General features: G+C 36.4%; 1 protein-coding gene across 10 annotated transcripts in view; it reads right to left on the bottom strand.

The window, feature by feature from the left end:
* Lrp1b (low density lipoprotein-related protein 1B) overlaps positions 1–26,244 on the bottom strand; it is a 2,058,309-nt gene that overhangs the window by 662,293 nt on the left and 1,369,772 nt on the right. For all 10 annotated transcript variants that reach the window (XR_374143.4, XR_374144.4, XM_006498463.4 and 7 more), the window contains exons 29-31: positions 24,455–24,682; positions 11,573–11,747; positions 10,755–10,849 (exon numbers count right to left, since the gene is read on the bottom strand). Coding sequence is in view for 8 of the 10 variants with exons in the window: in XM_006498463.4 (XP_006498526.1) it covers positions 10,755–10,849; positions 11,573–11,747; positions 24,455–24,682 (498 nt within the window). In the remaining 2 variants the exon portion in view is untranslated. The remainder of the gene's footprint in view (positions 1–10,754; positions 10,850–11,572; positions 11,748–24,454; positions 24,683–26,244) is intronic.

The following is a 26,244-nucleotide window of genomic DNA, read 5'->3' on the forward strand; positions in this document are numbered from 1 at the left end:
ATATGTGTATGAATACTTAAAATAAACATATGCATTCCTAAGTAGAAAAATACTACATGCTCAGTCTGTTTAATATTACTGGTGTGCATGCTTTGTTTTGTTTGTTTTGTTTTGGCTGCCTATTTGGTGTTGGATTATAAATTGGAATGCTCTGTGTTAAAGAAAACTATTTCCTCCTGCTCTCAGCATTCCTTAGTTTCCTATCTTTCTTTACCTAGGGTTGAAGCCTTTGGGACTTTCCCTGTCTATATCATCATGTATCTTGGTATTGTTCTTGTTCAGGTTACTTTTAGGCAATCGTTTTGTTCAATCTTCAGGGATATAACCTCTCTGACATTCCTAGGAATCACAACCTTAAAGAAAATTTCCTATTCCTTTGGCCATTAAAATCTTTTTGCCATCTGCTCTGCTATAATGTCTCTCGAGCCTTAGTTTCAGGAATTTTATTGTAGATGTTTCCATTGAGGCTGGCCCAAACAACTCTGCATTTAGATTGGTTGTGGTTTCTGTAATAGTCTGTCTATTATTAAAGAGAAGTTTTATTGATGAAGGCAGAGCACTACACTTCTTATGTACACACACACACACACATGTAGATAGGGAATATGCTTGTTTAGTAAAAGATGGTTTTAAGGTCTTCTTCAAGATCCATGATTTCACTAGATCCTTGTAGCTAGGTGTTCAGTACTAGGCATGTTGAGTAGGGCTTAAATCCAATTAAAAATCAGTTGGTTACCACCAAAGTATGTGTGCCACTACTGCACCCTTAGAGTTAGCATAACATGCTGGTCCTTGTGGTTCATAGGCATCATCCCTGAGTAGACTGTTGGTTGAGTCCCCTGTTTACAAGGTAACATGTTGCCTTCTCATACCAAGAGAGAGACAGGGCTTTCAGGTCAGGTCAGACAGAGCTGGTTTCTGTATCCAAAGTCCATGAAGGGTAACACTTACTAACAAGACAAACTGCTTTCTTTGAGGCTTACAGGGTAAAATTCATAGCATGACCACATTTTAAGCATAAAATTTACTTTATGTGTTAAACTAAAATCTTCTGTCAGGTATTCTGCTGTAAATATAATTCTATTCAAAAATTCCATTCAGTTCTTAGTATTAAATTCAACAATAGCTAATTGGAATATTGGTTTGTATTTAAAAGCAATAAAGTTATTCAGCTCAAACTGTTGAAGGCTGATATCCCTCCATCTCTAATGGCACACAAAACTAACTTATACATTGGATATTTTGTTATGATTATACATTTTTATGTCAATTGTGTCACACATTTAAATGGAGAAGCAATAAAGCAAAGGATTCTGTAAGCTGAAATAAGAACACAAGCCTATGAGCTAGAAAGGTCAGGATGTCAATTTCTTACAACTTAAACCTGGCATTTAAGGATTCGGAAATAATGAACTGTGAATCACGACAAGCAGAGGGGAGAGGATTCCTGACCGACATGCTCCAAAAGACTTCTGCTGCGCCATAATTAGCCTGCTTTTCTATGGCTACCAATGTTCTGGAAATTTCTCTTTTCCCAGCCCATGCATCAAGAAATCCTATGATATTTTTTTTCTCTTGCTCTTCTCTTGAAGTCAGATGAATGAAACTCAGTAAAATGATACTCAAAGAAACGATCCTCTCTGGTCCCAGCATCATGGTGAAGGCTGAATATGGCTTTAGAAACATTTGATTTTTGATTTCTAACTTAAACTTTTGTTTCAACCACTGATCTCTTTCAAAAAGTCACAGTTTGCGAATGTATGAGATGATCAACTCTCCAGGAAATAGCTACCGGGTAATTAATGTAAAGAATTCTGTAAGTGCTTATATGGGAGTTACTTTGGCTATTTTTATTGTAAAGTAATAGGTTGTACTGGATCAGAGGACCCAGACTGAGGTATAACATAAAGACATAGCTTTGTGGAAGGAGAAAAGTGCAGCTAATGCTAGTAAGAAGTCAATACTTCTACAAAGCTGCCAGATCTGTGCTTCATATTCTGCAGTGTTAAATAAAGCATGGTAGCAATATCCAGGAGATGAAAGTCAACAAACGGAGGCTTTTTCTCTCCTAGTCACCTTGCTCCTTTCATGAATATTGTCCGAGGAAAGTGGTAGGAAACTAGGGAGGTCAGAAAGAGTCATCGTTAAATAATTGTTCTAATTATTTGCAATGACAAAGTAAAAGTATGAGTAAATAATGTAGTAACAAATGCGATTATGTCTTATTTCATGCTATTAAATATCATGTGCATCAGAAAAAATATTTTCTATTTATTTTTTCACACATTAATAGATGCATTCACAGTACCATGGAATTCCAATTTAGAAAGTGTCTCGGGGGAGTAGTTCTGAAAGCATTTTCCAAGTGATTCACAACAGGGTGGATTCTTTGAGAAGTATTTCCTCATACAGCGTAACCTTGACTTTATATTAAAGAGAAATTTTATGTAAAACTATAAAACTGTTGTGTCAAGTTATTTGCCTCATAAATATTAATCATGGTTAAAATGTTATGACAAAGGATCAGATAGGATATACCATGCCTTGAATTTATTTTAAACACTGTAAAGCCTCTTGAGAAAGACAAAAATTATTACAACTAATAGGATTGGCATAAATGAGGAATTATTGTAATAAAATCAGGTTTCTTCTTCTTTATTTCCTGTGTGATGAGGCTTTGTCAATAAGACAATAACTAGATCAATGCAGTTAATCTCAGCCTATCGCTCCTTTGTTAGAGATAGCTCTGGTTGAGTTCTTAATCAAAGCCAAATGGATACGAGTGTAATACTACAGGGAGAGGAATTAGTAAGCAATATAAGCCAATAGAAAGTTTAGAAGCCAAGTCTTTCCACTTTTCCTTCCAATCTAAACATTCATTGTTTATAATTTTTCACACCACACTTCAAAAAAAAAATGGCCACATAGTAACAAATATAGTAGCCTTACCTATTTCCTGTTCAAACATAAACTGAAAACATATTTACTGAAGATGTTCCCCTGTGCCAACCATTGAGCTGAACTCATGACACAATGATAAAACAGACAATTCCCAAACTTTATCTCCAGGTGAAAGGAACAAGAGTTAAACGAATAACACTAACGATGTATTTTTGAAGAAGTTTCAGCCCACTCAGGAAGGTCAGAGAAGCCTTGAGAAAGAAGAAACCCTTGGTTTATTAGAAAAGACAGATCAGTTAAAGAGAGTGGAAGACATCTGGGCAAAGAAAAATCTCTGAGGAGGTAGCCTTAAGGTTAAGTGCCTAACCAGCACAGAGAATCAAAAAAGGTTTTATACTGGTTCCCCTGCTATTTTAGTTTTACATGACAAAGTATGAAGACACTGTCCTGATCTTTCTTGTTTGTTGCCCAGACACTGTAGAAGTTTAAATTTGTCTTCCTTTTCCTATAAACTCCTTTATATAAGCACATACAAAGTGAATCTGTCCAATCTCTTACCACATTATTAATTAAGATATAAATATCATCAAGTAGGTGCTATATAGGCATCCAAGGTGCTTTCTGAACAGAAGATATTTTGTATATAAAAACTCTTACTGAAATAAGCACAAGATGAATGCGAAGATGTGAGCCAGCCTGCCTGTTTGCTGCCAGCTTGCCTGCCTTCTTTTTTTTCTTCCTTCTTCCTTCCTTCCTTCCTTCCTTCCTTCCTTCCTTCCTTCCTTCCTTCCTTCCTTCCTTCCTTCCCTACACCCTCTCTTCTTCATTCCTTTCTTCTTTCCTCTTTTTCCTTCCTTCCTCTTCCTCTTTCCTTTCTCTGATGTTTCCCTCTTTTTCTTTCATTCTATAAATTTCAATAGATACATTTTTCTGTGACTACTACTTACACTCTTCTGAACTGTTTCTTATTCTTATCTTCCACTAAAAGAAACACATTTTTATAATTTATGTAACATTCAGAATTAATGTTGGCATATGGTAATAAAGTTAGCATATGGTAGACTCAATATAATAAAATAATTTATTACCTTCCACTTAGAAAGAATGTCTGGTAAATGCATTGCTGTTCATCTATCATGTAAGGTTAATATCTCTTCTATATAAAATTGTGTTAAATGTCATGGAAATCCGTGTTTAAATTACCATACATCAGTGGCCACATTTGTAAATACACAAGTATGCAAACATATGTATATGCATATGGACAATTGTGTGAATAGATAAAATAGAGTTTGTTTTCAGAACTTGCAAGTCTATTAACTATAGACCTGGGAGTTGCTGAGAAAGAATTTTGTAGATGTGATTACCACTTTTAATCCACCAGCCTTTAAAAGAGGAGAAACCCCTCAAAACTAGGGATGACCTGGGAGACTACATTGAACAAGTTGTGTTATCCATAAGAAGAAATTTGGGCCTGACCTGCACATCCAGCTATTGCCTAATCATTTCTATACTGTCCTTTCTCACAGGCCACCAAAGGCTGTTAGCTATTTATTCTCTGTCTCTCTTTGTCTCTCTGTCTCTCTCTCTCTCAAACACACACACACACACACACACACACACACACACACACATGCATACACACACACACATACACACACACACACACACACACACACACACGTACATGAAAACACATAAACTCCATCTGGACAAAGAACAAAACGTACGCATATTCTTTACTAAAACTCTGAAAACTGTGGATCTGATGGGTGAAAAAAATAATAGTGATGCATAAATTTCCTTAAAACAAGAATATATTAATAATTTTAAAATAAGTTGAAAATAGAAGTATCTATAAAGGAAAGGCTTAATTTTGTAAATGGCAGCCCAAGCCCAAACCATAGCTTGATATCTATATGAATGTGGATTTACTGTTAGACTTTAGTACTTTAACAGTACTACTAGCAAAATAAAAATTGTCCAAGAAAAAAATATGGTCGATACAAACTATATTTAGCATATATATATATTCATATATATATATATATGAATATATATATTTAAAAATATATATCTGAGTCTCTGAACATAATTCCCAGAATTATAAAAAGTATATATGGGGCTGGAGATATGGCTCAGTGGTTTAGAGCACTGACTGTTTTTCCAGAGGTCCTGAGTTTAATTCCCAGCAACCACAGAGTAGGTCATATCCATCTTTAAAGTGTTCTGATGCATTCTTCGGTATCTGAAGAGACCAACAGGGTACTTACATATATAAAATAAATAAACCTTCAAAAATATGTACAATTAAAGCCCTTTTTAAAAAAAATTGTAGGTAATAGAATTACTCACTTGAGAAACTTCCTGAAAAATACACAAAAAATCTCTTCAAAAGAAACAGGAAATGATTACAATACATCATATGTAAAAATCTTGCAGAATTCACTAAGAAATTATGTTAATGCTCCACATCTTAGCCAACTGACTAACTGAAGTGTCTCCAGTAGCCTGTTCTCTAAATATTAGTTATCATTTCAACTTTGCCGTCCTCTCTCTGATGTACTACTAACACAAAGATAAATTTTATTTTCTGTACCACTAAAAGCAAATATCTCAGATGCTTTAAAAAGCAGGGTAGTTGTGATCACTTTTAAAGAAGCTGACATTCTCTGTCATAGAATATGCATTTATGCTCATTATCCAGAACTGGCTACTAAGAAAGCTTTACGAAGTTTGAGGTTTTTTTTTTTTTTTTTTAACTTCAATGATTTCAGCCTTGAGCATGCTACATATGTTTATTTATATTCTTATTAGAAGATGATGCCAATTGCAAGAGTTTTATATTATGAAAAAGAATGATTTAATGTTTCAGGGCATGTATGACAATGTCCTGGAGCATTAACTAAATATGGGATTGTTAGAACATGAGTTGTTGCCTAAGGAAAGTGTTACTCCATGCAATCCTAGACTGGGTAGCAAAATCTCCATTTTATGGAAATCAGAATAATTCCCTTAAAAAGTAAGAGATTTATTAAAGTCATACAAATTGTCAATAATTGTCAAAGCAAATAAACAAAGATTTGGGGGGAGGTCCATAAACACCATCTCAAACACTACATGCCCCAAAGACTGCATCAGGGACATTCTATGGAAGTGTGAAAGCTTTTAAAATGCTGTCTAGGGTCTGTGTTACTAAGCTCCCTTTGGCTCCCAAGCTTAGGTGTTGAAGGACTCAGGCTACTTAGTTTGCCTCCGTAGTCATGGAGAGAGGTCTGTAATTCGGTAGCACAGAATTGCTTCTCAAATGAGGCAGCTAGAGACAATCTCAGGCAGAGAAGTGCAAGTTAAAGTTTTACAAGAGTGCTGTTTTGAAATTTTATTTTAAAGCAATTGTCAGAGACAAGAGTAACTAAAAGGAAGCAAGTATCCAGCATTTGTCATGTCACTGAAATTGTCATCGAGTGCATAGCATCTCAGAAAGCAAAGACAAAGTAGAAATATAAACACTGACCTTCCCTCATTCACCTCTCCCCAACGTCACCATATCTCAGTCAGCATCCTTTATTCCTCCTCTCCCACTTCAATCCCTCATTCACCTTTCCCCACTCTCCTTTCCTCTTCTTCTCCCTTCCCCATTCATCCTTCCATACAAATGTCCTTTGTAGCATGCACGCTTTTGTGGAAGTTTTACTTCCATATTTGAATATGGGTCTCGCTGTTCAGTATTAAAGGAGGCAAAGTTTTCAATATCGATACAGACACTTAAATTAATATTTTGCTGTAACCCGTGCTTCCCAAATTACAGTATAAAGAACTGATTTTTCATCCTAGCTCTCAGCCCGGCACAGACAGGCTGCAGCTGAACATCCTCAGTCTGAAAGGAATGCTTTGTGTAGGCCCGGACCTTGTGCGGCCAGCTTCCTTTGTGTAGACCCGGACCTTGTGCATCTAGTTTCCTTTCCTCTGATTTCCTCCCAGGAGGATTTGCGTTTCAATCTGCCCCAGATTTCTAACACTAGCCTATATTTCAACTGTGTACAAATCTCAAAACAAATAGTACAAAGAAAGGAGGTAGTAACTATGCCGTTTACACCAGACAGATGGTTTTAGGCTACATAAAAGCCGTTGTTTCAAATCCTTGGGATACTGTACCTATGTCATATTACAATTAAGAATAAGCTACTTCAAGTTAGTGTATTTCCATATTTTTAAAATGGAAATAAGTGTTGATGGAAAGCTTCAGGTTATACTACTTTCTTAATTTAAATGTATTCTACATACAACTCAAAGTCAAACTGTGGTTTTCTATTTTCTGTTTTTATAATTTTTATATTTAATGTAAAAGCAAAGCCAAATTATGTATTTTTTAAAGGAACTTTGAAATTCAAAGCAAATGTTATAATTCTTGCCTCAAAAAGATAAAAATGTAAAAATGTAAGGAGAAATAAAAAAGAAATATGAGGGTTAAGAAACTGTATCAGTCCACACACACCTGTTACAGCTTCTCTTCTAAAAAACTTTTTTAGAGATTTCATAGAGGTTTTATAGGAATAGTTCAAGAATGTCAGCACTGTTTTTTTTTTTAATGGAGTGTTTTTAAAATGATGCCCCAATTTTCCTACTAAAAGGTTTTGTTTCTTTTTCTCAATGACAAAAGTCTTACTTCTTTGCCTTTGACATAGTTCAGAGAAAAATACAATGAATTGACATATCAATTACTTCTAGCTAAAATCATCCAAGGAACTCAAATTTTCTTTTAAATGGACCCTTAACCTATTTTGGCCTTTGTGAAACAAGCCATCCAAAACATACTGTTTAGTGACACTTATCCTTCATGGAACAAGTTGGGGCAAATCTGATCACTACAAACTGGAAACTTGTTTACAGTGAATTCAAATAAACAGACTCTGAAGAAAAAGTTTTCTTATATCTCATATATCCCTTCTATATATTATATAGTTATATATATTACCTATATATATATAAAGGTAAGTATCATGCTTGATCATTTCTTTGGGCTTAATGTTCACTGGAAGGCACTCATGGTCATGTAAACTTAACCAAATCTTTAGAAATCTCTCTGGTTAATTAGCTCTTGTGTTACATAGGATCCTAGAACTAATGAAAGGGCCCTTTAGAATTTAGTAGGCTTGTTTCTGCTTCTACTATTCTGTTCCTTTGACCTATATGTTGGTTTGTTTGTCAGTACTGTACAGTTTTGTGATTATTTTTATGCCATAGATCAGGATTGGACACAGTGATATATCAACTCTGCCCTTCCTGCTAGAATTGCTGTGACTATTTTGGGACTTTTTATGTTTAAGTGAAAATTCTCAGAATGACTATTTTAGTCCTATGAAGAACATAATGGGGATTTTATGGGGGTTATATTGAATATCACTTCTGAAAAATATTTGTGTTTACATTAAGTCACCCATAAATATGAGAAATTTATCTTTTAATCATTTTCAATTTCTTTCTTGAGGTTTAATTTATAACATTGAGTTCTCACATAGCTTGTATTAAGTTTGCCTACCACATACTAAACAAGAACTTTCTATTAAGGTATATTCCCAGATCAGCTACTGACTGCTATATGTTGGGGTTTTTATCTAGCTATTTTGATAAAGTTATATTACATTTTTTAAGAGTGTTTTTTTTGATGGAATTGTGAGGCCCTTTCTGGTGTTGAAACATATTTCCCCTACATCATATACTTGGAAACAAACAGCCTTTTAACAAGTATAGCAACTAAACAGCCACATACAAAAGACCTTATCCTACTCTGTACAAATGAACTCAAAATGCATCAGAGATATTGAGGAAGACCTGGAATTCTGAAACATCTCGAGGAAATCCTAAGTGAAACAATAAGAGTAGGTCTGGACAAGGACCTTCTGAAAGGAAAATAACCTTGAGAGTTGACAATTCAGATTGATGACATTAGATAGCGTTTTCATAACAAAGGGAATAACTGCCGAAATGAAGACACAGCTACACATTGGAAGGAAGTGTTTGCCAATGACATGTTGGACAGAAGTTTATTGTATAATATATAAAAATAACTTCAAAAATTAAGCATCTAACATGGAGCAAAACTACCTAGTCAATACATGACCAAATGAATTGAATTGAAGTGATCAGGAAAAGTAATAGAAACTACCAAAAAACAATGGAAAAAAAAAAGTGTTCGACATTCTTAACCATGGGAGAGATGCAAATTAAAATAACTTTAGGAGCTGGGGAGATGGCTCAGCCAGGAAAGTACTTAATGCATATGAATTAAGGCCTGGATTCAATATCCAGCACCCATGTAAAAAGCCAGGTATAGTGGTATCCACATGTATCGGAGAGATGAGGAAAAGGCAGGAAGAGCCTAAGGGCAACTTGACCGGTCAGCCTAATATCCAGAAAAACCTCAGATCTTAATCAACTTAAGACACAAAGTAAACAATTTCAAAAAATTCCTGAGGTTGTCCTCTACCCACCGGATTTACATGTACATATGAACATATACTTATCCATCCCCTCAGACATGAACATGTGCATACATATACAAATATACAGTCAAAATAAATAATCAAATAGAGGAGGAGAAGAAAGAAGAAGAGGAGGAGGAAGAAGAGGAGGAGGAGGAGGAGGAGGAGGAAGAAGAAGAAGAAGAAGAAGAAGAAGAAGAAGAAGAAGAAGAAGAAGAAGAAGAAGAAGAGGAGGAGGAAGCCCTATTGCTGTGTATGTACCTGAAGGACTAAGACAGCATAGCATGGAGATATTTGCATATTTGTATTCATACATAGTTTACACTACTAATAATAGCAAAGACAGGAACTAGGTTAGAGGTTCATCAGCAGCATACCTGATAAAAAAATGATACATGTATAGAACAGAATTTTATTCAGGCTTTATGGTTTTATGCAGAGTTTAATCATGACATCTTCACGAAAACAGATAGTACCCAAGATCATACTATAAAATGAAACAGGCCAGATTCACACACAGAAAAAAAAATTACATCTTCTTTCATACATAGACTCTGTATTTAAATGTCTTTATGTGGGTCTGAAATTAAAGTAGAAAAGAGTCTATAAGAAGAAAGGAATTAATATAAAGGAGTGTGTTCTGGTGAGCTCTTGTCCTCTTGTCATAGCTAGTGCTATTTGAGAAGAGAGAATGTCGGTTGAGAAAACGTGTCCCACTAGACTGGCCTCTGGGCAAGCCTGTGGTGAATTTTACTAATTAGAAATTGATATGGGAGGATCTGGCCATTTTGGGTGGTACCACTCCTGAGCAGGTAGTTCTAAGTTGCTATAAGAAAGTAAGATGGACATGTTGTCTAGAGCAAGCCAATAAGAAACACACTTCAAGGCTGCTGTGACAGTTCCTACCTCCATGATCCTGTCTTGAGTTCCTGCTTTAACTCCATTTGATGATGCACTGAACAGCTAATTTTAAGTGAAATATCTCCATTCCTCCCTAAATTGCTTATGGCCCTGGTTTTTGTTGCAGCACTAGAAACTCTAACTGGGATAGGAGGGGAAGTATCTTCTAACAAAATACACATTGTATGAAAATGGAAGGGGGTTATCTGGGGGGACAGTGATAGAGCTGGGAAGGTAGGAAAGCAAATGGAAGCAAGCAAATATTCACCTATGAGCTACCTCAGAGATGCCCAGACAGTGTGTGTGCTAATGAAAAGCATCTCACAACGAGAAAACAGATTTCTTGGAAACAAATGTCCCCTGACTTAATTTATATTACAGATCTGTAATCTTTTCAGGGCTTAGTTCAAAGTCATAGAGGTGTATCACAATAAACTTGTCACTATTAATTTATTTTTAAAAAGTACTTACCAACTGGTTCCTTTTGGTTCTGAAAGAGAATCTTGCTGTTACTTCCATCCATATTTGCCATGTTTATTGTATTTCCATCTGTCCAGTACAGTTTCCTTAATTCAAAATATATGGATTAACATGTTGCATGCAAATCCATTTATTGAAAAGAAGCATGTGTCAAAGAATAAAGTAAAATTAACTCTAGGCTAAGAATTAATTTTTTTTCCAAAAGACTTAAGTATGTTGGCCCCTGTGTGTTTGCCTAGGAAGAAAGCCCCTCTTTTGCTTTTACGTGTCTTGAAAAATATTTATCTATTCTCATTTTCCTTCTACATTCCAGTCTAATGCTTAGTCAAGGTTAAAGCGAGCTACTTTCATTTTGTCCTTCATCAAAACCAAATCCTCTTGGCTAAGAAGGAATTACATGCTGTAGATGGGAAGAAACCCATTTCAACCCTCCCTCCTAGAAGCTTGTACTACCCAGGTTCTGTGACTCGTCAGGGACAAAGGCTCAACAACCCTACACTGATCATGCAGTAGGGAAATGTTGAAAACCACCATTCAAAACAAAAGCATTATTTTCCTCAATTCTTTTCTTTTCTTTCTTAATTCTCATTCCCTAGAAACAACCGCTAAAGAGATCTTATAAATTGAATTTCATCTAGATGAAAATCTCTATCCAGGACTCTGGATCTCTTTTATAATTTCCACCCTCACATTTACATTTTGACTCTGTCCTCCACATATGCATCATCTGAATTAAACAATTTTTATGTAACATGTAAACTAATGTGCAAAATGTTTTTTTTTTAAATTTTTTAAAAATCATACTTTACCCTCTGACTGGGTGGGCTGCCAGACACTGCGGTTTATCGATTCCGTGAATAATTGAGGTTTTCAAAGAGCCATCTAATCTTGCCACATTAATTTGTGTTTCATCGAATTCTGAGCTAATCCAGTATAAATTACGTGAAACCCAGTCCACTGCTAACCCTCTGATACTCTGAATATCTGCAAAACAGGATAAAGAAAATGGAGAGTTACTGAGGGTCCACATTCCCCTGCCTCTTCTGGTAAGTTATTTTCTGTCTAAGGGAAACCTAATTTACACTTTAATTTGTCAGCTAAAATTGTGCAAGATTGTAATCTCATTCCCTTATCAACACTTGTTAAGGCACGTATAATCATTAATGTCTAACTGCTGAGGCATTAGGAAACCTGAAGAAACAATTATCATTAAAATTAGAGTAACAATCAATGATTCACCAGTGAATGCTTGCAAGACATTGGGGGAAGTCTTGTGGGCTGAGGTGACCAAGGTTCAAAGGAGAAATAGCTCCTGCACTCAGTAGCACACACAGGTCTGCTTAGGGGAAAGTACTGCATCTCACTAACAAATGGGCTGTTTGGTGTCTAAGTGCTGATTTGTTACTTATGTGGAATGACATAATTCAACTTTCATCAAAACCGGCACAGTTGAACACTTTTCAACACGGATAATTAACAGGAACTTAATGGAATCTGAGAACAAAACTAAAATCATTTTAACATTACTCCAAATGTGGGCTCTACAGTAATGTCGGAAACCTAATTAAGTGTGGATCCACTACCACTACAGATAATGTGTCTGGACTGCTTTTCTTTGATTAGTGAATTGGGCATCTTGAAAAACAAGTGTGGGGATGCATATTAAATAGTAGGATACTATAAAAGGAGATACACAGGTGAACTGTCAGAAATTATGGAATTCAGTAAAGTATAGTAGGGCTGTTTTAGTACCTATGTGTGGCATTTAACAGCTCAACCTGGGACTTGCCTTTTTTTTTTTTTTTTTTTTGTCATTTTCTAATATTTGGAACTTCAAGGTCTCTTCACTCATCAGTTCCTGGACCTGTGAAAACGCTGACTGTTCAGTGGCTCTGGCAAGGGTGGAAGTCCTGAGGGCTCCGGTGGGTCTCACGCATGGTCTACCTGCAGTACTGACCACTCCAAGCAGCTGCGACTTCACGCCAATGAAATCAGTACATGTTCCTGTTCACAGGAAACTAGCATACTAGTATTTTTATTTATTTCTGTTGTTGTTATTGTTTTTAATTAAAAAGTAGAAAACTTTGGACTTATCAAACATGCTAATAGAGCAGGATATGGCCCGGAGTCCAGTAATTGTACTGGAGCTGTGGAGCGCAGAGGTGGTGCTATCGCGTGACTACTATATTTCTGAGGAAAGCTTTTCTTCACTCTGCGTTACAGTGCCAGCCAGGTCCAGTTTCCCATCATTAACCCGCGCCTTCTGTAGGGTTCTCTTCTGACTCTCACTGATAAACTGTTGTCCTGATAAACTGGATGTGCACCGCCTTCACTGCACAATCTCATACTAATGTTTTGTGTGTGAGACGAAATAACACAACACTTCTTGGAAGTTAGACTTTTTCTTCTCATTCGGAGTGCACTTCCTTCTGCCCCACCCTCTGCATGCAGTTCACTGGCTGCAGAGAGGTGATATTATAAGAAAGAGGTTTGTGTTCATGCTCCAACCCTGTGTGCCTGCTTCTTGTTATCAGTATCTATTACATAGATTTCTTTTTCAGGATCTCTGCTCACTTTAACCTAAGGCAACTTACAAATAACATAAAGAAAGGATTTCTCAGAATCCTCTGGAGGATGGAATGTTGTTCTACCAGACGTCATGTTTTATAAAATACTTTTGTTTTCTAGTTCTGATGCTCAAAATATTTTAAATTATTTTACTAATTGGATCATATATATGGCCTTCTTTAATTTTAAAGCAAAACTTAGTATATATTATCAATAAATATTTCCAATATATTAAACATATCCTGAGACATACAGCATACAATGAACATATATGTTTGTAACGACTTAGTGAACTTATCAGCTACAGTCTGGAACTTTAAGGATATGTCAGTACTCAAGTATAAGGCTGAAATGTGTGACAGTGTTTTTATCTGAGCACTTATCTGTGCAATCTCAATGAGAACTTTGTACCCTTTTGATGGACGAAAAGTGGCACTTTGGATCATCAGTTTGACAGTTGAAATCAAACTTGTGTGCTTTTTTTCTATAACTAAAGTTCCGACTCACTGCTTTACGGAACTCTATAAACTGCCTATTAAGGACATAAAGGAAAATAGTAAAAAATTCAAACAAACAAACAAAAACAAAAATAAAAACCAGATATCTTTCTCCTCATTACTAAAAATATTGAAACAATATATTTTGAATTGTAACATCTGTTTTGTTTTGTTTTGTTTTTTAATTAGGTCACACCAATACCTCTGAGCAAGTTTCTCAGATAATTCATGTTTTCTGTTTTGGGAAAACCTACTTTCTTGAACTAATACAAGTGATATATTCCTCAAAGTCCTTTATTACCAAAAAGTGTTTGGGTACATGATAAATGTGTTTTCAAGTGTATGTTAAAATTAGAATATAGACAGGTAAATGTCTGTATGCTAAACACACACACATACACACACACATGCATACACACACACACACACACACACCAAGTACTTTTCAGTTAAATCTATAAAAGCATGTATATAGGAGTTGAGAAAGTAGCAATCATCAAGACAAAATCCAGAGATTCTTTCCCTTTTGAGCTATTTGCTGCTTAGTCTAATATGGCTCATTAGCGGGAGAACAGGACTGATCACAAGATTACTAGAAATATTTTATATATTATTAGCATGTATCATTAGTGATAAGTGAGTGGGAAAAATCATTCTTGCTTTAAAAGAACAATTTTTTTAAAAAAATTAACATCGTAATCTAGATTATTCTATTATTTCTTTAGCTATATTAAAGTATCACAATATCCCCATGTGATTAGTTTCCCAACTAGTAAGTTCTATGTCTAAGTGAGATACCCTGTCTGAAGATAAATGGTAGAGAGTTGTCTATTAGCCTCTGACCTGTACACATGCACAGACGTATATTCATACTAACCTGTGTATGCCACCATACATACAAAAATACATATAACACATACAAACCACATACATATTATCAATTATTAAAAGAAACATTCTTATCTCTTCTTGTTCACTTCTGCACTAGCACTTCCAACCTCTGTTGAAGTGTCAGTCATCTGAACAAATTAGTTGTATCATAGCTTTTGTGCAATGCCCAAATTCTGTCCCCTTCTTTACATGTCTTAGAGTCCTAGGCTAATATTTGGTTTTATTTTTGACTTTTGGGGGGAATGGTTTCAGGTAAACAATGCTGGTCCTAAACTCTGAATCCTTCTGTCATTGTATCCTTAGCTGGAGTCTTGGTGCTGGGTGTCCACCATCATGGGGCTGCAGATATTAGTCTCAAAACTTAGTGTATGCAAGTCAACCAATCTCCCACCTGACCCACATCTTAGCTCTGGGTTAAATTTTGTTTCAATTTTAGTACATTTCTGTAACTTTCTTATATCACTCCTGCCTATTCTTTCTCAGTTTGGGGGTCTATCTTTGTAATTGCCATTTGATTTAAATTTAGCTCCCTTATACTACATTTAATCTTATTCGTGGTTCCCAATTTTCTCCTAATTACTTGGGGGGATATGCTCCAACATGAAACTTCAACTATAACTAGCTACTTCCTCAACAGGGTATCCTGAAGATTTTCAGACCTTTGTGACTATGCATTCCTGAGCTGGAGACCCATTTTCCCCAAAGGCCTCCGTACCTCTTCTTCTTCAGTAATTCCATGTCAGAAATCATTTTGAACTGGAACCTAATGGTCTAAGACGCTTATCCATGGTATAATCTTATTTCACTTGACCTTAAATTGTACTCATGTAGTTATAATCACATTTAGGAATACTGTATTCCTTGAGTTAATAAGAGGTCTTGAGCTTTCAGAACAACATCATTTCACCACTCTAATGTTTCAGTTGCATAACCTAAAGATGCTATGGAATTTCTTTAATATCTTGCACATTAGAATGAAATCATAAACTCAGTTTTCTGATTGAAAACATGAAAAGTGGGCACAGAGAGGATGAACATTTACCAGCTTTCCCTATGAATGCATAATACTCAATGATCAGCAGTTTGGGGCATCATTATGGCTACTTATAATTTTTAAAATCACAGATATTGATATTATTTCACCACAAAATATTTCTCAGTAAGTATGAAAAATGGAACATTCTGGCCAGATATGAGTTAACAGAAGTAATCCCACAGCTAAGCTTTCTACTGTTTTCAAAGTCCAGAAAGCACTGTTATTATGGACCAATGACTGTCTTTTTAATTCACTCTGAACCCATATTAGAATTATTACTATCATTTTCAAACCATTATTACACTTAATAATTTGCAATATATAGAGAGGAAAATCTTACTTCACACTGAAAAAAATAATTACTACATAAGTGAATAATATTTCAAACATCAATGGACAATCCTTAGATAAATTCAATTAGATTCCAAATTAATCGAGAATTGCATGTTTAGATGAACATGATACCTCCAGCACTGTTTAGGCTGAAGCAGTAGAATGAGCAGTTTGAATACACCAGAAACATCAAGCTTCTTTGCCAATAAAAATGAGATTCTATTGAAAATGATGCAGACTTTCATAACCCCCCCCTCCCCCCCCCCCCACTGTGTGTCTACAACTCTTTGCTTGTATTTCTGATGGATGAAAACCTTTGGGAGGAGAAAGACAACAGATGCATTTCATCAAGTTACCACCAGGGATCTGCCGAGGATGCTGAGTATGAAGAAGGCACATATTGTAAGAAATGTGATGAACACATATTTGAAGCAAAACCTTTTTTTCCTCAAATTCATTAATTTTTTTTTTTAGAGGGAAAGACATGTGGGGAACAGGCAACACCTGTATGTCCAATAGTCTGAAAACAGATTCAGGTGCAAATGAAGTTCTAATACTCCTTAGAGTCAGATCTGAAGTTTTTGAAGGTAGAAAGCAACAAGAACTTCAAAATAAGTCCATCATTAAAGGGGTTAATTTAAAACAAACAAATAAACAAACAGAGAGAAAACATGTAGATAAAAATATGAAATACCAAAACATGTCCTAGTTTGTTTCTCTCTTCCTGTGGTACAACATGGACCAAAAGCAACTTAGGCAGAAAGGGATTTATTTCACATTAGACTTCCCAGGTCACAGTCTGTCCTGCAGGAACCTGAAGCTAAGCACTGAGGTAGAGGTAACGGAGGAATACTGCTTACTGACTTGCTTCATAGCTTGCCCCTCCTTCTTTCTTTTATCATCTGGGACCATTCACGCAAGGATAACACTGGGTTGTTGCACATCTGTCATTAAGAAAATGCCCCAGAGACTAGTCCATGGGCCTGTCCAATAGATGCAACTCAGCTGATTTTCACCCTCCTAAGGTGACTTTGCTTTGTATTAAGTTTTTAAAAATTACATTTTCTACCTAAATTTTGTAATATTCTTCTGTGTTAACTTCTAGTAGTATCTTAAATTTTTCACACTATAGTGAAAAAAGGTGAAAGAAATAAATACTTGGGAGGGCTAACTGAGCTCTAGGACTATTTTAATAATGTCCTTAAAAGGACATCTGACAGAATTACTGTCCAGTAACTAGCAGTAAAATCCTAAATTGTCTTATTACCACACAATGAAAGATACAGGAGCACTAATAATGTGGTCCTGAGGGTAAGTTTGTTTCTGCCAGTTCCTCACTGTGCCTTTGAGTCTACAGTTCAGTATCTATGACTGAGTTCTCTCATCAGTAGAATGGAAATTATTCATATAAATATTAGAGATGCAGAGATTAAGTGAGATAGTATTTGTGTCAAGTTAATGTTAGGTCATTTATTACACCCAATCAGTAAGCCTGGCAGCATGAATGACAGGTCCAGGCACAGGCTCAAGTAAAAGCATTATTAGGGCCAGAGACTAAAGCTGTTTGCTGCCAAGATCATTCTATGGATTGTCAAAGCATTTTCTCTTAGAATATTACATTTGATTTTTGGGATAACTAATCTTAGTTGTCAACATGACCATACCTGTCAACGTTTGTAGCTGAGAAGTACCGTGAAGGCTTTTGTTGGGAGGGGGAGGATGTTGTTTGTTGGTTGGTTGATTGGTTTTGTTGTTGTTTGTTTATTTTTGATTGGATATTTTGAGGTAGAAAGAGCCATCTTAAGGGCCACACCATCTAGTGGCACTGTATATAAAAAGGAAAGTTTTGCTGTTGTCTGCTTTTCTTCACTCTCTCTGGCAAGTTCAGTCCTGTTACAGATGCATTTCTTCCTTGGTAATAGAACCCAATTCTTCAGGATTTCAAAACAGACTAAAGACCAGTGGCTTTCCAGGACTTCCCTAGAACTCCAGCACAAGACTGAGACAGCTGTGATATCCAACTTTGTGGACTCAATTCCTATGTTTATAAGGGAAAATAGTATATAATTCTCTTTCTTTTTGAGTTTTTGTATCATCTGGGAATCAGAGTAACTGTGGCTTCATGAAATGAATTGGGTAATGTTCGTTGTGTTTTCTATTTTGTGGGGTAATTTGAGGAGTAGTGGCATTAGTTCTTCTTTAAAAGTCTGATAGATTCTGGGCAAAAACTGTCTGGCTATGATTTGTTTGCTTGCTTGCATGCTTGCTTGCTTTAGAGCCTTTTGATGATGGCTTCTGTTTCACTGGAGGGTTATAGGTCTATCTGTTCTTGATTTAACTTGGATAAATTGTACCTATTGAGAAATTGTTTTGATTTAGTTGAGCACAGATGTTTAAAGTATGTCCTTATGATTCTAGGGATTTCCTCAGAGTCTACTGTTATGCCCCTCCTTTCATTTCTGATTTCATTAATTTGGATAATCTTTCCATGTCATTTAGTTAGTTTGGATAAGGGTTTGCCCATCTTGTTGATTTTCTTGAAGAACCATCTCTTTGTTTTATTGATTCTTTGTACTGTTCTCCTTGTTTCTATTGAATTGATTTCAGCCCTCAATGTGATAATTGCTTTTTCTACTACTCTTGGGTGTACTTGCTTCTCTTTAGATCTAGAACTTTCAGGTGTGTTGTTAAATTGGTAACATGAGATCTCTCCAGTTTCTTTACTTAGGCATTTTGTGCTGTAAACTTTCCTCAGAAAACCAGGAGAACATGGACCACTCAGGGAACTAAGCAGAGGTCATATGGACTTATAGAGACTGAAGAGGGAAGCACTGGAACTGCATGGGTATACACAAGATCCTTTGTGTATATGTCGCAACTATTACCTTGGTGTTCTTGTAAGATTCCTAACAGTGGAAGCAGGAGTTTCTTCAACCATTTTACCTGCTCTTGAGGCGCTTTCCTCTCCTGGGCTGCCTTGTTTAGCTTCGATATGAGATATGAGTGCTTCTGCTTTGTTTTATTGTGTTGTATTTTGTCCTACGTGGCTATAATTTCTTGGAGCCTTGTCCTTTTCTAAAGAGGAAATGAAGTGAGGGTGCATTTGTGGGGAGAGGAGATAGGACTGGGCACGAGGAGTATAGGGAGGGAAAACTGTGGCAGGGATGTATAGAATAAGAAAAAAATAAAAGAAGATTCTATTTTCTTTCTTTTTTTTAATTGGGTATTTATTTCATTTACATTTCCAATGTTATCCCAAAAGTCCCCCACACACTCCCCCACCCACTCCCTCACACACCCACTCCCACTTCTTGGCCCTGGCATTGCCCTGTACTGAGGCATATAAAGTTTGCATGACCAATGGGCCTCTCTTTCCAGTGATGGCCGACTAGGCCATCTCTGATACATATGCAGCTAGAGACACGAGCTCTGGGGGGTATTGGTTAGTTCATATTGTTGTTCCACCTATAGGGTTGCAGTTCCCTTTAGCTCCTTGGATACTTTCTCTAGCTCCTCCATTGGGGGCCCTGTGATCCATCCAATAGCTGACTGTGAGCAACCACTTCTGTGTTTGCTAGGCCCCAGCATAGTCTCACAAGAGACAGCCATATCTGGGTCCTTTCAGCAAAATCTTGCTAGTGTATGCAATGGTGTCAGCGTTTGGAAGCTGATTATGGGATGGATCTCTGGATATGGCAGTCTCTAGATGGTCCATCCTTTTGTCTCAAAAAGAAAAATAAAAGAAAAACTGAGAAGGAATAGAGGGCAACCATATGCGAAGTAAGGTCAAGGTCTGCAAAGGTCATCCACAATGCTGCAAGAGATGTACAGGTTAATGATGTTGATTACTGATGCAGTTTGTGATACTCTGATAAGACCCGAAGCCATACTGCTAAACTTCATCTCGGGTTTTGCTACTAATAGAATGTCCTATCATTCTGTATTAGTTACTTTTTTGTTGCTGTGACAAAACACCATGACTGAAATAGGTTATGGAAGAGCTTTTGTCTTATCATTCTATATGTATAAGGGTTCATATGTCAGGAAGGCATGGCAGCAAATAATAGGCATGGTCCCAGGTTCAGGTTGCAGAGACATCTCATCTATAAAGGCAAGAATGAAGAAACAGAATCCCTAGTGTGACAAAGCTATTGATGAACCAGCATGCATCCACACTAGGTTTAAAAGCTATCTTACAGTAAAGAAAAACTAGGCTAATTCCTGTTTATTGTCAAACCTATTTTTCCTCAAGTATTGGACTATTCACTAGCCATAACCTAAACTGAAATTTTCTGCACTGACTGTTCCAGGAAATAGCAATCATGGTTTCGATTCAAAAGTTGTAATGACCATCTTGCAACCCCTACATTTGTTTGAACCTTGTTATAACTACCTTGTTATGACCACCTTGCTATGTTCTGCTCCTGAAACTCTGCCTATCTTGTCCAACAAGTTCTTCATTTCAAAACCCTCAAACCTTGAGCTGTAACAACCTTGTCTCCCTCATGTCTAATGCTGAATTTTTAAACCCCAGCTCAGGTTGAGGCAGCATGTTTACATAGATAAAAAAGCTTGCTTCAGTTAATTACTTGCTTTAATTAATTTGGTCATGATATTTTGGGTCAGTGGCTTTTTTCCCTCACATTTTAGGATTAACACAAAACTCTCAAAGATATTCCCTACACACATCCTCCAGCAAGATTCCAAACATAAACTATTCCAAACAGTGCCATCAACTACAAACATAGTGTTCAAATACATGAGTATATGGGCACACTTCTCACTCAAATATCAATACAGTCTTTAGCAAGGCTGGGTTCTGGAAAAAAAAGGTAAGTCCACTGAAATTGTAAAGAAGAAAAAGAGGAGCTGCTTCAACAGAGCCTCTGCCTCCACCTTCAGGATAAACTGTCTGCCTTTGTATTTGCCCCTTTATAGCGCCACAATCTGCCAATGATTCCTCAAACTTTGTCTTCTCTATCCAAACTTCCATCCCTTATCACAACCACAAAAGTAGTTAGCTAAACTTTGAAGATCCACCTGGTATTCACCTCTTAGTCCAGGACAATCCCAGTAAATATCTTTGGTAAAGAGATCCTTCCAAAACAAAGCTTCCCAATGCACTCTTTAAAACAAATACCATTCTGCATATTTGCATGGAAATCTAAAACACAGAAATCAGTTCTTTTGGCTATATACATGTAAGAAATTTGATGTAAGCAGGATTTTTTTCCTTCAGCTCACTGAGCTTGTCTGTGCTCTGCCTTGTCTGCAGAATACAGTGCCAGTACCATGGGGGCTATCCTGCATCTCTTCCCCCATTTCTTCTCTTAAGGAAAATACTTGTCCAGATACTAAAATACTAAGGGCAGAAACCTGTCCCTTAATGTTTGTAAACTGAATTTCAGCTGTATGCAGGTTTCAGAGCTTTGGAAGAGGGATGATCACATTCTTGATAAAGGCCTTGAACTCCTTGAACTCTGGAGGAGGATCATTGCAGTGAGCGTAAGGATGTCTTCAGGCCAGTTACACATTTTACATCTAGCCCTCTTTAAAAAAAAACAAAAAACAAAAAAACAAACCTGTAGACAAAGGCAATCATCATTGTAGTTCCTCTGACTTTCTTATGAGTTGGAAATAAATATGATCATTTCTGACCAATATTAATTTGGTAAGTTGTTTTAACTGCCCTAAGATGAAACAAATTGTTCTAAATACATGTAACGATCAGTTGTCAAGCTTGTGCCACCCCTGTGTACACCGACCTGAAGCTCCTGACAGGATATGTTTTGAGAAGCTGTAACCTGTAAAACTGTATTGCTCTAAGTAAGCACTTAACATCTTAAGAACTTAAACACCCCCGATTCCTGAGTTATCTCTCTTTATGGAAGAGGAAATGAAGAGGGAGTAGATTTGGATTAGAGGGGACGTTCTGAGGAATAACAAGGAGTAGACTGAGGGGGACATGTGGTTCATCTACTTTCCATGAAAAAAATAAGATTAAAAACCTACTATTGATGGAAAGAGCTCCCATGCTCATGGATCAGCAGGATTAACATAGTAAAAATTGCCATCCTGCCTAAAGCAATCTACAGATTTAGTGCAATCCTCATCAAAATTTCAACACTATTCTTTACTTATTTTAAAAGATCAATACTTAACTTCATATGAAAAAACCCAGGATAGCTAAACCAATCTTTTACAATAAAAGAACTTCTGGAGATAACACTATCCATGATTTCAAGCAGGACTACAGTGTTGTAGTAATAAAAAACACATGGCATTGCTATGAAAGCAGGTTGATCAATGGAATCAAGCCAAAGGCTCAGATGTAAATCCACACAGCTATGGAGACCTGACTTTTGATTTTAAAAAGCCATAAATATGTACTGGATAAAAGAAAGCATCAACAACAAGTCGAGTGGGTCTAATTGAATTTTGGGCAGTAGAAGAATGTATATAGATTCATATCTATTACCTTGCAGAAAACTCAAGTCCAAATGGATCAAAGACATCAACAGAAATCCAGATATACAGAACCAGATAGAAGAGAAACTGGGGAATTCCTTGGTACTAGAGAAAACTTCCTGAACAGAACATCAATAGCACAGGCACTGAGATCAACAATTAATAAATGAGACCTTATGAAACTGAACAGCTTCTGTAATACAAATCAAAATGACTTTGAGTTTCTATCTCATACCTGTCAGAATGGTTAAGATCAAAAACACAAGAGACAACCCATTCAGGATAGGATGTAGAGCAAGGGGAATACACTTCCACTGCTGGTGGGAGTGGAAATTTGTACAGCTACTTTGGAAACCAATACGGTTATTTCTCAGAAAATTGGGAATCAATCTACCTCAAGACTCAACTATACTTCTCCTGGTCACATACCTGAAGAAAGCTCTATTCTACCACAAGGACATTTTGCTTAACTATGCTCAGAGCAAATGTCAACTGCCTGGGATTCATGAAGGCTTGCAGAGATCTGGAAGTCTGTAGGACTCTAACCTAGGAAGGTTATATATATTCTGCATATATATTATGGCAGAATAGCTTGGCGTTCTTGTGGGATTTCTAACAGTGGGAGAGGGATCTGTCTTAGATTCTTTTGCCTGCTTATGGGAACCTCAAACTCCTACGCAGTTGCTTTTCCCAACCTTGATGTGATGTAATGTGCCTGGTATTATGTAGCTTGTTTTGGAATGTTGGATGGATGTCTTTTGGACGCCTGCTTTTGGATGAGGGGGAGGCAAAGAAGGGTGTAGAGGAAAAGTGTGGGACAGAAATTGGGGGGAGAGGAAAGAGAAGAATCTGCAGTTGGGATGTAATATATGATAGAAGAATAAAAGTAAAGCCCCTAGTATTAATCTTCTAAAACTGAAGCTATTTAATAAAATAAAAAAGGAAACAAATACTTCTTAAATGCATTTTGATTCAAAATTTGCAGTATTCTTCAAAGCAAGGGTTCTTTATGTAGTCTGTAGGAGGAAAGATTACTCTGACTTTTAGTCCTTCTAAAATATCTGTGTTAAGTGTACAGGGCCTACAGTACAAGAAAATATGTTCTGGTTTTCATCCACAGTGAATAGTGTTCTGTGAAGATTCATTCACAGAGCTGGCAAGAGATGCAAAATAAGACAGCCAACATAGAGGCAAGTAATACATCAATACAATATTAAACATTTAGAGTGAAGCCACTATATTCACATATATTCTTAGTTTCAGCTGGGTTTTTATAGTTTAGATATTATTAATATGTTATATGTGGATACCTATGCATGTGAGACAATGCACATTATAGCAGGCACACAGAAGTCAGAGGACAGCTTTGGGTATAGATTCTATCCATCTTCTCTGGATTTGGGGGGATCAAATTCAGGTCATCAGGCTTGTGTGGTAAGTACTTATACCCACTCAGCCAGGTTGTCAGTCCTCATTTTTGTTACTGAACCTGGTAAGAGCAAATGGAGAATGCTTCTGGAATTTTTCCCTGTGCAATGTATATAAAGTGAGGTTTGGGCACACAGCTCAATTTAGAGGCCTGGAGAGTCCTTCCTATACTCTATGATGACTCCATGCTCATAGTGTTTCATGGCAGAAAAAGAAAAAAGCTTTATAATGTTTTATAGACATTAAAATTTTTTTAATTTGCTATACAGTTTTTCCTTTGAATGTATTTAAATTTCTGGCTGTCAGCCTGACATTTGATTTAACTGTGACATTCAACATTTGTAGAGATGGAAGACACTCTTGGTTCATTGAATAACCAATTTCAACTTTCAGTTGAGTTGAACAGTGTAGGAAGAATGCAAAAGAAACAATTTACTACAAATGTAATAACAGACATTCAATTTCTTTACCTCTTGAAATAACTGTCTCTAGTCCCGTCCCGTTAATGAAAGCCCGTGTAATGGTTTGTGTTTTGATGTCTGTCCAGTACAAACGCTCTTCAGAGGCATCGAAGTCTATTACAGCAACATCGTCAATATCTGGGACAGTGAAGGCTGTGATGAAGTTCACATAGGGATTGTCAATGTCCACCCCTCGGATCTCAGAACGTCTTGCATAAAGAAGAAATTTTTTCATTTCTGGAAAAAGGAATTAAAGTGATCATTTTTCTTATATTGTTGGCAAATGTAAGGCAGTCTAGATATTCTAAAGTAGCAATGTTTAATGACAAATTTTAACACCAATAATTAAAAATATGATGGAAAAATGAACTCAGAACAAACAGATGTAAGCAAGTTAAAAAAAATCTTTAAGTAGTATTATTTAGTTTAAATGTCAAGAAAGTCTTAGTGTCTAATTTTATCTCAGCATATCAAAGCATTGCTAACTAAAGCCAGGTCTGGAGGTATAGGGAGAACTCTCAACTCCAGGCCTGCTGTGGTTATATAGTGAGAGCCTGTCCCAAACAAAACCAACACAAACAGAAAACAAACCAACAAAACCAGAACTTGCTGGTATATGTTCTCAGCAACCGTATTTCATATTGGTATACAAGTAAAATAGTATTTTCTCTTATTAAATAATTTTAAAGCACCTAAGAATTTATTTTTCTAAAACAGTCAGTGAATAAAATAAAATTGGGTAGTCCTTTTCTAAAAGCCAATTTATATATTCCCTGTAAAAATTAGGGCTCGGGTAATCTCCAGTTTATTATTGTAACTTGTCCTATAATTGGGAACCATTCAGATATTCTTCTACTGTTTGTGAAATAGAGGTTATAGGGTTTTTTTTTTTTGTAGAAATTTTGATGTCATTGGTTGCTATTTGTCATCAGTGTCCATGGCAAACTCTCTTGTAAAATAGTTGTCTTCATATGTAGGCAGGCAGACTGCCTGACAGAGCAACTCCTGGCTTCTCTGCAGGGATCTTTAGTATCATTAACATGCTATATCCCCAAAATTTTCCACTGGGTAATGGGTGCTTTGTCATTTCTCTATGGGGATAGACCACTTTTATGGGCAATACTAAGGGAAAGTGGGCACAGTGAATGTCGCACCTCTTCATGTCTGTAATATTCACATGCCCATGCCACGGATATAGAACTTGTTACATAACTTCATTATGGAAAAAGATAGGGCACTCCCCTCCCATCTACCTGAGCTGATGAAAGACACTCCAATGTCCCCAGAATGGCCCTGTGATTTGCTAGCACTTGCAGCTCCCCATTCCTAATGTTTGTACTTTTTCTGGTACCTTTTTTCTTAACAATTATTGCCTAGTGGCTTTCTAGAATCTAGATCAGAGGAATCTGATCTTCCCTGCACAGAATTAAAGCAACTATTACTAGCCTCATAATTCAATCTTTGATAAATGATTCTGTTTTCTTACCTATAGATTCAATAACTACTTTATCAACAAAATGTTAATAAAATATTCTAATTAATACAAGTTAGTCAGTTTAAATATTTTAAATATTTTTGTTTGATTTTTAAAGTAAATAGTTCCAAACTATATAGTTTGTGTGTGTGTGTGTGTGTATGTGTGTGTGTGTGTGTGTGTGTGTGTGTGTGTGCTTGTGTGTGTGTGCATGCACATTTTTTCCATTTCCCCCTTTAGGCTGACAGTGCCCTGCTAAATGAACAGTTTAAAGCTGGTGAGTAGCTCCTGCTATGCAGGTTAGCTAAATTATCACTTCTGGGGG

The sequence above is a fragment of the Mus musculus genome, chromosome 2 (assembly GCF_000001635.26).
Source record: "Mus musculus strain C57BL/6J chromosome 2, GRCm38.p6 C57BL/6J".
NCBI classification, from domain to species: Eukaryota; Metazoa; Chordata; class Mammalia; order Rodentia; family Muridae; genus Mus; species Mus musculus.